The sequence below is a fragment of the Loxodonta africana genome, chromosome 9 (genome assembly GCF_030014295.1).
Source record: "Loxodonta africana isolate mLoxAfr1 chromosome 9, mLoxAfr1.hap2, whole genome shotgun sequence".
Lineage (NCBI taxonomy): Eukaryota > Metazoa > Chordata > Mammalia > Proboscidea > Elephantidae > Loxodonta > Loxodonta africana.
Genome location: NC_087350.1, coordinates 78,314,048 through 78,327,145, shown reverse-complemented (window position 1 = coordinate 78,327,145; position 13,098 = coordinate 78,314,048). Strand labels below are relative to the sequence as shown.

At 45.0% G+C, this 13,098-nt stretch overlaps 1 protein-coding gene across 1 annotated transcript in view; it reads right to left on the bottom strand.

Annotated features, from left to right (window-relative positions):
• Window positions 1–13,098, bottom strand: part of GABBR2 (gamma-aminobutyric acid type B receptor subunit 2) — a 438,320-nt gene that overhangs the window by 97,434 nt on the left and 327,788 nt on the right. The window contains exon 8 of the mRNA XM_064291676.1: window positions 7,404–7,464. Coding sequence (XP_064147746.1) covers window positions 7,404–7,464 — 61 coding nt within the window. The remainder of the gene's footprint in view (window positions 1–7,403; window positions 7,465–13,098) is intronic.

The window sequence follows — 13,098 nt, the reverse complement described above, 5'->3', positions numbered from 1 at the left end:
TCATGTATTGCACCTTGTTAGGGTCCTGGGTCTACTCCCCACTTGCCTGGGAAATCCCTGAGGGCAGGGATTGCATCTTACCCATCTCATCATCCCCTGTGCCTTGCCAGGACCTAGCACCTAGGAAGTGCTATGAAGTGATTGTTGAGAAACTTCAAGACAGAAACCAGAGGACCAAACACTGAGAAACTGTTCACATCAAAATTAAGAACTCCTGTTAAACAAGGACTCTAAGTCTATAGACAAGTGACAGAATGGAAGAGGACATTTGCTAAGCCCAAAACCAACAAAGGATTGATATCTAGATTATGTAAGGAATTCTTGCCACTCAACAAGAAAAAGACAGCAACCTTAAAATAAAAACGGTCAAAGAGTCAGAATAGGTAATTAACAAATGGCTAATAAGCACAGGAAGAAATGCCCAAACTCATTAGTAACCAGAGAAATCATTTTTAAAACAACAGTGAGAAGTTACTTCATACCTTTAGATTGGAGAATGTGAGAGAGCTGAAAAACGCCAAACGTGGGTGGGAGTAGGGACCGAGGAGTCCTTAGCCAGTGGCAGCGTAGGTGGGTATGGGCACTCTGAGGGGCAAGCTGGCAGATTTTAGGCATATTCATGTGCACATACATTCTGACCCAACAATTCTGCTCCAAGGCATTGTCCTAAAAGAATTCCCAGTTGGGTCCATAAAGGGACGTTTATAAGGATACTCATCATTTGTGGAGGCAGGGAGTTGAAGGTGACCTGGGTGTCTATCACTAGATGAGAAGCCACAGCTTAAACAGACATGTATTTTTAGGATGGAGACATCTTAAAAATACATAGTACCGAGTAGAAGACAAAGAAACAACGGAAGAAGATACAGAATCTAGGTCCACTGATTTAAATTTACAATATACACACAGAAGACAGCACTGTGCATTTTGCAAGGATACATATAAACAACATCTGCATTAAACACTTAGAGTGTTTGCCTCTCACTGGGGAAAGATAGGAGTTGGGTACAGGAATAAATGAGGGAAAAAGGGGATACATGAACAAAAAAGAGGTTTTCATGGACCAGTGACAAAACTGTCCCATGAAACGAGGAGCGTGATGACCTTAACTCCTTGTGCCTGAAATAAAACAAAAGGCTGCTGAAGGACAGAGAGTGATGAGGACAGAGAGGGTCTGGATATCATGTCTTAATCTGAGCTGCTGGACAAGGTGGGAGGGGAAACCAGTGTTATGTGGGGTGGAGGTGGGAGGACTGGGGAAGAAATCACCAACAACTGAAGTGTGTCCCAAGGAAGCAAGACTGCACTTTTCTCACGGAATTCTGCAGGGGATTAATCTAGGGTCATTGACCAAAGCGCCCAGGAGAAGAGAAGGAAGCCAACAGTTGCCATGGCCCTCCTCTGTGCCAGTCATTGGGCCAGCCTCATGTCATTGACTTCTCACCATCACTCTCAAGGTAAGGAAAGGGATCACCTTTTATTTTACTATTTTTAGACAAATGCTGAAATGAAGGCTTAGAGAGACTGAGTGATATCATCTGGCTAGCAATGATCAGGCAAGTCTGCTTCAAGGTCCATACACTTTCTACACGAGAGAAAATGAGTTCTCCATCACTGGAAGTATTCAAGAAAAGGTAATGCTGTAAAGGAGACTCAGGGCACCCTTCAACACTGAGAGTTTATGGTTCAGTGACAAACGTCTGCTAAATACCTGTCTTCCAGGTCTTAAGCTTCTGGAAAGATAAGCCCTGGATCGTGAGGGCTGGGAGGTGATAAGACTGGGGACCAGCACCCAACCTGAAAAAGCCCACATTCATGTGTATCCTTCTATTCCTGCTGGTCCACAGCACGGCCAGTGTATCCTGCCGTTTAGTGGAAGGTGTTTCCAGTCTTAATTATGTAAGCTGAGTGGAGATATGACTAACTAGTCTTTCCAGGTGCGTGTCTTGGTGAAGGGAGTTACAATATGTGCCTCGACAGAAGAAGAAGGATATTAAAAATCATCCCTGAGAGTCTCAAACTAGGGTCAAACACATTCCAAAAGTTTTCTAGTAGGTTCTGGGAAATTATCTTCCTGCTTTTACAGGCACTGGCATTCGGCCAGAGAGATTATAAAGCCCCTGGGGGGCAGGGACTGTATCTTATGCAACTTAGCTTCCCCCAGAGGACTTGGTAAAGCGCCTGGCAGATGCTCAGGAAATGCACACTGAATAGAACCATATCTGTTACCCCAAAGACCAACCGGTAATTAAATGTCTGCAAATGGGAAGGACAAGCCTACATTTCACTAGGTACGTTCTGAATGACAATTAGGCTGTTAGAGCAATGGAAGACCCCATCCCTTCAAATCAGGTGCTGAAATACCCAACTCCCAAGTCTGAGTCCTTTATGTTGCACAGAAGCAGTGTGAAATTCAAGCACGTTGCCATTCACCGAGATTCTTACAAACAGGCCTAATGAAGGCAGGAACGGTGAGTTGGAGCGGCAGATGCTGAGATTCCATGATGAACAGCATAAACAAGGCTCTAATCATGGCTTCACTCAATTTCCTGCTGCAAATTCTGAGCCACGTTTAGAATTTGGCAGTAACGTGGATTCTTTTTTCTCTTATGGGAAAAAAAAAGTATTGCTCCTCATCTGCACGAGTCTTAGTGGAAGTCAGTGGTGGCATGGGGGATGAGCACTGAACTTGGGACTTGAAAGGGTTCAAGGCGTGTGTCTCCAAGGTATCCTAATACCTGCTTTACCTACCATTGTAGGGTGGGTCCCCTGGAGTAGCCCTGAGACAAGGTAAGAATGCACATAATTTTTTTTGGAAGGTGGTCCCAGGAAACACCGAGAAGGGTTTGAGGGGATAGGACAGGGAAGGAATGGAAGGAAGGTGCATTAATGAGCAGGTTTCTGTGTGGGCAGCTGAGGCTCAATCCACTGGTGACATCTGGGAGACAGAGTAGACCATACTGTGGAGTTGTCCCACCGAAGTGGAAAGGAAGCTGGGGTATTATTTATCCTCCGCCTCTCATTCATCCCTGGCTGAGGGCTATTCCTAGAGACGTTAACTCCCTGGACATCTGGCCTACTCCTTGCACAGGTCGAGAATTGCAGCTGCTTTGAGTAGCATGGAGCCCTGGTAGTGCAGTGGTTAAGAGCTAAGGCTGCTAACCAAAAGGTCAGCAGCTTGAATCCACCAGCTGCTCCTTGGAAACCCTATGGGGGCTGTTCTCCCCTATCCTATAAGGTTGCTATGAGTCTGAATTGACTCAGTGGCAACCGGTTTGGTTTAGTAACATGCTATTTGGCTTGTTCTGGAATAGTGGATGCTCAGGGGATACGAGTGGGCCACTGATGGCATCTGCCCACCTGCCCTCTAGGACAGTCCTGATGGGAGGTAATGGCTTTGGGAGCTCTAAAAACTGAGTAGATGTAGGGGGAGCTGGGCATAAGGAAAACCAAACCATTAGAAACCCTGCCTAAACTCAAAATGGCTAGCCCCAAGAGGGACCGAGGTGCTAGTCCTGGCATGTTGTCTTAGATCACCCTGTCGGTCTAACACTCCTGTTTGTAAAAAAGATAAAAGTTTTCCAGTTTGGAACAACGGTCATGATCATGAATTAGTTCATATTTCTGTTGTCAAGGTTAACTGCTCCTAGCCAGACATTCTGTCTTGAATCGAGTCACTGAAAACCACACGTGAATGAACGTGTTCTTAAATCTCCACAGCCTAGGGATTCCGGCCCAGCGCACACTTTCACTAACCCATTTGGTGGACATTTACCAAGAGTCAGCCACGAGCCAGGCCGCAAGCAGTAATATAACTCCAGCTTCCCAGTGCCTAAGAGTTTATGGAATACAATCCATTCTCCCCTTACAACAGCCCTGTGGCAGGCGGGGCTGGCACTGCTGTCATCTCATTACCCAATGAAGGAGGAAATGGAGACTCCGGAGATGATGTGACTTGCTCAGGGTCATACTGCTGGGGAGTTTCAGAGCAAGGACATGAATCCAAGTCTTTGCCTCTAAATTAATTCTACTATGAGCCAGGCACTGGGCATAACAATCCCATGCCTCTGGAATCAAAAAGTATAGAGGGACCATGGCTTCCTGGTTTTCCTGTTTGTCTTCTTCCCGAGGCTGACTCCCATTTCCAACTAATTTGCATTTTAGTTTTGCAAAGGAGTCGGCAGAGCCTCCTACAAACCACTTTTTCTTCTGTACATAAAGGGTTTAGAAGCCATCAGGGACTGTGTGCAAATGAGAAGCTGAAAAAGCGTCTCATGAGGTCCTCAGAGGGATGGTAGCATGGGCCAATTTCCAAGATCCCTTCAGCGAGCACTTGAGACAGCCTGGGTATCAGCCTGGGAGCAGACCCTGGAAGGGGAGCCTCCACTGTCTGGGGCCAGCTATGTGGCTGGCTGTGAGTCAGCTCTGTCTGAGACCTGCTGTTCCACTGTCCCCTCTAAATAAGAAAAGAGGACAAGAGCCATCAAGCGAGAAACAGGGAGAGGGGGGTGTGAACAGTAAGGGAGAAAGCAACATGTTAACCCTACTCAGAGGCCTTTTTGCAAGCTCAATGGGATGAGGGAATTTAGAAGGCATGGTGGTGTAATGGTTAAGTGCTTGGTTGCTAACCAAAAGGTTGGCAGTTCAAACCTACCCAGCTCCTCCACAGCAGAAAGGCCTGGTGATCTGCTCCCATAAAGATTACAGCCTAGAAAACCCTATGGGGCAGTTCTACTCTGCTCTATAGGGTTGCTATTAGTCAGAATACAAAAACAACAACAAGCCCAGGGGAGGGGGCAGGCCCACCCTGTGGGTAAATCCCTGGAAGGCCCCAGAAGAGAGTGTCTGGATGGAACATGAGCTCACGGTTCCACAGTGAGGCAAGTCCCTTTTCCTGTCTGGGCCTCAGTTTCCCGTCTGTGAAATGAGATGAAAATCAAGAGCCCTTCCAGCTTGGACGGCTTTTCAATAATTCAGTGATCCTTCATCCTAGTAGACAAGGTACCTCTCAAACTCTTTTAATCTGGAGAACAAATTGTGACAATTTGAACAAGCCCTTGCATCCCAGTAGCTCATTTCAGTCCCCAAATAACATCCACGGCTGTTTTAAAGACATGGAAACAGGAGCTTGTGAAGGCCTCCCTCTGACAGTCAATAAAAGTTGTACACAAATGCAGGGATGGGAGATTGCTCAGGCACAGGGAGATTGCTCAGGCTGGCATATGGAGGGGAGTGTGCTGGCCCAGGGCAGCTCCACCACCAACCAGTTGTGTGTTCTTGGGGAGGATACCTCCCTTCCCTGGGCCTCAGTTTCCCCATTTATACCGTGCAGTGGTAGGACAAGATCATCTCTGTCCAGTCTGACCTCCTACACGTGTACGTGTGGGGAGCAGCTCTGGGGTGGCTGGCAGACAAAAAGGCACAGGGGGTGGGGAGAGGGTTTTGATGCACCAGGGAAATCTCGATTTGTCCCAGAAAAGAGTCAAAATTTTTTACAAAGTGCTAATCACAATTGCCACCACTCATTGAGCAAAAAACATACATATACATATACGTGTGTGTGTGTCAGGCAGTGTGCTATGTTATTTATATTTGTTATCTCATTTAGTTCTTCCCACGTCCGTAGAAGGTAGGTGGTACTATACTCGTATCTTACAGATGAGGACATTGAGGGTCAGGGAGGCGAAGACTCTTGCCCGATGTTCTATAGCAAGCGAGTGACTTGAGCGCAGATGGGTCAGACTGCAAGGTGCAGGCCCTGAGCTCCTGTTTGCTAGCCTGCCTTCCTCATATGCATATTAGGCATACGTCCTGATATGCCTAAAGCCATAGTCACTGGAGTTGGCACCTAATCCTAACACATGAAAAAAAAAAAGGCAATAAAATTGGCACACACTTGTAGCTGTGATTGGCCAATCAATATTTGACAAAATTTTCTCCTAGAAGATGTAATTTGAGAACTGGAAATGTGACAAGAGAATTTAGTTGCAATCACTCAAAAAAAAAAAAAAAAAAGGAAGTATCTTTGCCAAGATGCTTACTTTGCTCAACCAATGAAGAAGTAAGACTTAACAAATGGGAAAATAATTACATTTGCCTAAAAGTACATCTTTTGTGCATGCAGGAGAGCTGACATGTGTTTCAATTACCTGTCACAGGAAGACGAATGGGTAAATCTCCAAGACTGCATTACAGAGCGATAGTGTTGAAGAACACCTTTCCTGACTGATCTGAAGCCTGTTGGGATTTTTCTGAACAAATCTGAATAACTCAAGTTAATTTCTTGCTTTCCCCTGGATGACTCTGAGATCTGCTCAGAGTGACACCGCAAGCACTGCTCATGTTTCTGGATTTTCCAGAAACATCCAGATGCTGAAAAACACTGCACGGATAAAAGGTCTGTCTTAGTGGTTTTGTTAACGATGCACTAATGACCATACTGGGCTGAATGAACTGAGATGCCCACCTTGAGGAATGCTCAGGCCTGCTCCTTGGTAATACCCTGTGGGCTTTGACAAATCCTTGCCCTCTCTGGGCCTCCATTCCTCCTCATGACATGGGGAACTTGCTCTGGATGGTCTCTGAGGCCCCTTCCAACTCTGACAGCAGAAAAGCCCAACAAATGACCTGCTTTCTTCCACAAATGAATGGCATATAAAAACATGTGCATGGGCTCATTATAGCTTAAAAGAGATAATGGCAGACGTACCAACCAAACGCAAAGGGTGGATCCTATGTGAATTCTTCTCAAGCAAACCAACTGTAAAGACATTTCTGAGATGATCAGGGGAGTCAACATAGACCAGGAATTAGAGGATATTAAGAATTGTTAAATATTTTAGGTGCGATAATAGTATTGTGGTTATATTTTTAAAAGTCCTTATCTAGTAGAAATGCATACTGAAGTATTTATAGATTGAAATGAGATAACGTCTGGAATCTGCTTTAGAATTCTACAGCAAAAAAAAAAAAAAAGTTGCGGGAGTGGGGAGCAGTAAGTAAAGATAAAACAAGATTGGCAAAATGTTGGTAATAGTTGAAGCTGGGGTGAGGTCCATGGGGGTTCATTATGCTATTCCCTCTCTGTTTGAAAATTTCTCTAATAAAAAATAAAAACAATGCAAGGCTTCTCAGAATGTTGGAACTGGATTAACCCCCTTCCACTCCCTCTACTTTGATCAGCCTTTCAGGATCACGTGGGAGGTGGGATTGGCCTAAGAAGAAATGCAATTGAGAAAAATATCTTCAATGAGTTAAAACTAATGTTTGTACAGAGAAGTGCTTTCGCTTGACACTGCTTTCTCTTATTTGAAACACCATACTTTCATTTCTTTTGTGTATTTTATTGTGTAAACATATATAGATTTCATCAACTGGAAAGAATAAATATCACAAAAGCCTACCTTGAAATTGAGTAAATTTAATGGTTCCCATTCGCTCACCATTCCGGAACACAACTTGACCCTAAAAAACAAAACAGAACACACAAACAAAAACAATGAGAAATGCTATATCAGCCCAAACACTACTGATCAAGATGGAAATTCATTAATTGTACAATGTGATTTATTAATATTGGAGAAAAAGAAACTCCCTCTGGACCACAGACGCAAAATCAAACTAATTGTTTTTAAATTGGTTGTGACTTTATCTGGTTAATTTGAGGAGCACAAAATCAATAATGGAACTGAAACATATGAATTAAAGCCCAGACAGACATCATCATTATCATCACGACAATTTATTAAACACCCACGTGGCCTGTGTTATCTGGGGGACAAGGTCTTCCAGGGTGCTGGAAAAATGGAGCAGAAATGCTGTCTGAGGACTCTGGCCCTGACTCTGCTCCCCGTACCCCACCCATAAAGATGTGTGACTTTGCTGAGACTGAGTTTGGTGTGAGGACCAGAAGGGTGTTGGAGGTCTGTTATTATTTCCTATTAAGGGAAGAGAATGTTTTTCTAAGTTCTTCCTGAGTGGTGACGTCAGCCCCAATTATAACTGGGCTATGGCGCAGCACAAAATTAAGCTTCTTGAGCCAGCGAGACCTGACTAGTGTCACAGGCAGCTGAGTGCCCCTCATTAGGGACCCCAGGGGCTAAATACAGCTTCATTTTCTGCATCTGCCGTGCTGGCTGATACCAGACTCCCATATGCTTAGCTAAATAAATTGGAATTTAAAGAGGAGGCGTGGTCTTTTCTTAGTCCCTGGGTTGTGCAAAGAGTTAGAATGCTCAGCTGCTAACCAAAAGGTTGGAGGTTCAAATCTACCCAGAGGCACCTGAAAAGAAAGGCCTGGTGATCAGCTTCTGAAAACCCTATAGAGCATAGTTCTGTCCTGACACACAAAACCAAACCAAACCAGGTGCCACGAGTCAGCAGTGACTCGACGGCAACTGGTTTGGTTTGGTTTTGGTCTCTTCTTGCCAATTTATGGCCCACCTAAAATTCTGCAACCATGCAAGGAAATTAACAGGTATTGTATCAGTGAATTTTCATAAGAAGCCTAAGAGGTAAAGGAGATGATAGCCATTTTACAGACCAAGAAATTGAGACTGAGGGAGGTTATGGGCTTTGTATAAAGTCATCCAGCTAGTGAATGGGGCTGCTGGGATTCAAATCTGAGTTTGATTTTAAAGCCCCCGCTACTTCACTATAGCATGTTTCTTCTGATCCAGAAATAATTACTTTTCCTTATTTCCATTAATGTGAAATCAGGAAAAGAAGCTGTCTTAAGGTACACTGCTTTTCTCTCATAGTTATGCTCTTGTGTCATCAGACAACAATGCAGATCTTACCCTGGATCCCACTCAATTCTCTGGAGAAAGCCCAGGAAAACCTTTTCTTGGGTGGAAACCCCAAGTCTGAGGCCCTGTGACTCTTAGAACAAAGAGAACCACTCAACCTGTTCTCAGGTACAAGAAACACCTTCTAAGACCACTTTGACACCTTTTTGAAATCCTAAAGACAGCTGTGAGTAGTATCACTTTGGAAACTAACGCCCACCAAATTCTATATTCAGGTGACTGTAAGCAGTTCCCTGGAGTGTGAAAAGCTTCAAGGTGAGGTGAGACAGGAGCTGTGATTTTGTTTCTAGGGATGATTGAAAAATGCAGAAAGCCTTCCAAAACGATCCCTTGTGTGCAAATAGCTCACTTTGGTGGGTGGCACAGATGCAAACACTGTCCAAGAGGAAATGTTTTTGTTTGACAAAGGTGGAGATCTAACTAATTCACCAATCTCCTGCCCTGCTTTGAAGATTTCAGAGACTTCTAGATTTAAAACATGGATAAATTCTGTAGGATCTTTATTTATTAGTTAAATTAAAAAAAAGTGTGGAATGATCTTCAAAGCTTGGATGGAATGACATTGGAGTAGGGTATGGGATGGGGGTAAGAAAAAGAATCTTCCTTTACTTTGTTTTTTCTCTATACTTTTTAAAGAAAACTGATTAGTCCATCTTTGAAGTACCTGTTGCTGTTGCCTTGATTCCCACTCATGGTGACCCCACATGTTTCAGAGTAGAACTGAGCTCCACTGGGTTTTCTGGGCTGTAATCGCTATGAAAGCTGATTGCTTGGCTTTTCTTCCATGGTGCTGCTGGGTGGGTTTAAACCACCAATCTTTCAGTTAGTAGCTGAGATCAAACCATTCATGCTGCCCAGGGACCTATCATATTTTATTTTCCTAACAATATCTATTTTTACAACAATAACTCCTCCTATCTCCTTAAATTCTTAGGTAGTAAGTGCAAGGAAGGCCAGGTTTGAATATAAAAAACCTGGGTTCAGAACCTCCCTCCCCTGCCCCCGGAAGTTCTTGAACATCCCTGAGTTATGGACCTAGCACAGCTCCTGGTATAGAACAGGCACTCAGTAAATGGCAGTAGTAATTTTTATTTAAACACTTTTAATAGCAGCAGGCTGAAATAAAAAGATTTTAAGCACCAGGAAACGTTCCAACCCCTGGGAAGAGAGTTTCAGCTATCACATGATTTCAGCTGGCAAAGGGATAGACTGTTGGGCCCTTATCCAAGGTGTCCTCACCCTCTCAGACACCTCAGCTCGAAAGTGACTGAATTCCCCAACCACACCAGTCACTGTGTGGTCTGTCTACCAGTTGGAGAAATCTGAGGCTACTGTGACTGGTGGAAACACAGATGGCTAATGGTCTATACTGAGGGACTACATCAGAGAAGAAGCCAGGAAGCTCCACAAAGCTCGCTTTTGAGGAAAATGGGTCACATGATTCTTTCCTGAAGGAGTTACCACAGCATCCATGGGGTATGACTGATGAAGCCAATCCTGCTACCCTGACCATGCTAACTGGACCCTAGACCACTGCCCTAGCCAAAGACAACCTTGGCAAGTTTGGATATGAGGAAAGCCAAACACCAATCAGGTGATTTTTGAAAAATTCTGTCCAACAGATATCCTTCAAATTAGAAGGTGGTCAACTCATTCAACATTCCAAAAATATTTACCTACTCCATGTGCCAGGTGGCACAAATGGTTAAGTGCTCGACTGCTAACCAAAAGGTTAATGGTTCGAACCCCCCCAGCAGCTCTGCAGAAGAAAGAACTGGCAATCTGCTTCCATAAAGATTCCAGCCAAGAAAACTCCATGGGTCAGTTCTACTCTGTCACATGCAGCCACTATGAGTCAGAATCGACTTGATGGTACCTAACAACAACAGCAACATGTGCCAGTACTTTTCTCAGTGCTGGTTCCTGCTCTTGGAGAGTTTATATTTGATTAGGAGGGACAGACAACCAAGTACAGGGAGGCCTCAACTTACCACATGTTCCAGTTACAGTGAACCGCACTTACGACCGTCTGTCTTTTTTTTGTAGGCTTTATCGGTAGTAATCTGTACTACATACAATGTTGCAGGACCTCATTTGCTGATGTTATCACTTGCAGGTGTTCAAAGATCAGACTTATAAAGATAATGATAATAATAATAATTAAAAAACCCAAACCTGTTGCCATCAAGTCGATTCTGACTCATAGTGAGACAGAGTAGAACTGCCCCATAGAGTTTCCATAGAGTGCCTGGTGGACTCCAACTGTCGACATTTGGTTAGCAGCTGCAGCACTTAACCACTAGGCCACCAGGGTTTCCTCTCCCTTGGCCCTGGGATTCTGTGAGTATTGCTGTGGGGGAGGGGGTGCTATTACACTGGGTGGGGGTAAAGGGTCCTCCACCCACATGACCCCCAAGAGGCACGTGCGGGACAGGGGGCCACCTCAAGCCACCTTTCCCACCAGCCTTCCCAGCCATCCTGGAGCCGGTTGCCCCTTTTATTGATAATAAAAGGCAATAATAATGAAAACTTTTAGAAAGAGGAGGTATTTGACTTACATCAAAACCAACTTAGAACAGAGTTGTCAGAATGGAATTCGTCGTAAGTTGGAAACTACCTGTATACTAATAAATGACTAAGATAATTTCAGTTAGTGACAAATGCGGTGATGAGTGGGTGAGGGGAGTGAATTCCCTGGGTTGACAGGAAAGACCTCACTGAGAGCTAATATAAGTGCTGAGACCTGAAAGGCAAGAAGGAGCTATTCTGGTCAAAGGGGAAAGCCAGGCAAAGGTCTAAGGTGGGAAAGAGCTTGGAGTGTTCAGGAAACAGGAGAGGGCCACTGTGGCCAGAGCACAGAAGGGAGCAGAGGGAGATCACATTTGACCTTGTAAGCCACAATGAAGGGTTTGGAGCTAAGTGTAAGTGCAACAAAGAGCCAGGATGGGTGGGGAGATCAAGCAAAGCAGTACTACGATCTGATCATCTGGCTGTTGGATAGAGAATGTATGGTAGTTAGGCAAACATGGAGGCAGAATACCCTGTTTGGAGGCCCTGGCAGCCAGTGATCCAGGTGTGAGGTGTCAGTGGCTTAGGCTTATCTGGGGTCAGATTCTCTCTAGTTCAGGGTGCACTGCAAATATGGCTATGCACGGTGGCCAGGGCAGTACTGGACTTTCATCTACTCCTGGTATCCTGTGTGGTGGATGCTGTGGTGTGCTGTCCAGATGGAGGATGGAGGCACTCGTTAGCCAAGCTGCTGAGCATCTTGGCTGTGGTTGTTGCCATGGAGTTGATTCTGATTCATGGCCACCCAACATGTACAGAGTAGAACTTCTCCACAGGGTTTCCAAGGCTGTGATTTTTCAGAAGCAGACTGCCAGGTCTGTTTTCCAAAGCACCTCTGGGTGGGTTTGAACTGCCAGCCTTTTGGCTAGTAGTTGAGTGCTTAACCGTTTGTGCCACCCAAGGACTCTCTCCACCTGAACAGAGCTATGTTAACTAAAATTATGTCTTGTCCCTGCGGGCAGCCTATATCTAATGGTCGATGTAAGGGTCAATAGCTCCTGCCTCCTTGCCTCAATTCAGGACAACTCTGACAAACTATTTCAGCTCAGAGGTCCTTGTGGGATCAGCTGAGGCCATTATTGCAACCACATCACATTCCAACTTGTCCCTCTGCCCAATCTAGCTTCCCTCATGCCCTTCCAGGTTTTCCCTCTGAGAGCACTCCATGACAAACTTCCCATATGCCAACCTTTGCCTCAGAGTCCACGTGATGAATTAAATTTCAAAGCAGTAGAGTTTGGTAACTTTTATCTGTCTGTTGGCTCACATTCCACACTCACTCTTCCATATTCTCCACTGTGTTGTAAGGGCCTGAAGCCTGGAAACCACACTTCCCAGAATCCCCTGCCAACTGGTTTCCATTTAGGTTCTGCTAATGAGAGGCATTCATGGGAGATTAGAAAGTGTGAATAGGGGAAAGCTATTTTTTTGTTTTGTTTTCACTTTGGTTGCAGCACAGAGAGGAACATGCATGCTCACGTGTGTGTGTGCATATACACACACACACACACACACACACACCTCCCAAACAAATATACAACCTCCTGGGTCCTGCACTGTCATGTATGTGGGCTCCTGGCGACCTGTTCAGTGGCAAGTGGCAGAAACCCCAGCAGCAGCAGCCTCAATGGTGAGTGTGCTGGGAGCGCTCAGTAACACAGTTTTCCTCTTCTGTGATTCTTGCCCAAGGGGCTTCGCGATTTTCTGCAAATACTTATCTCCG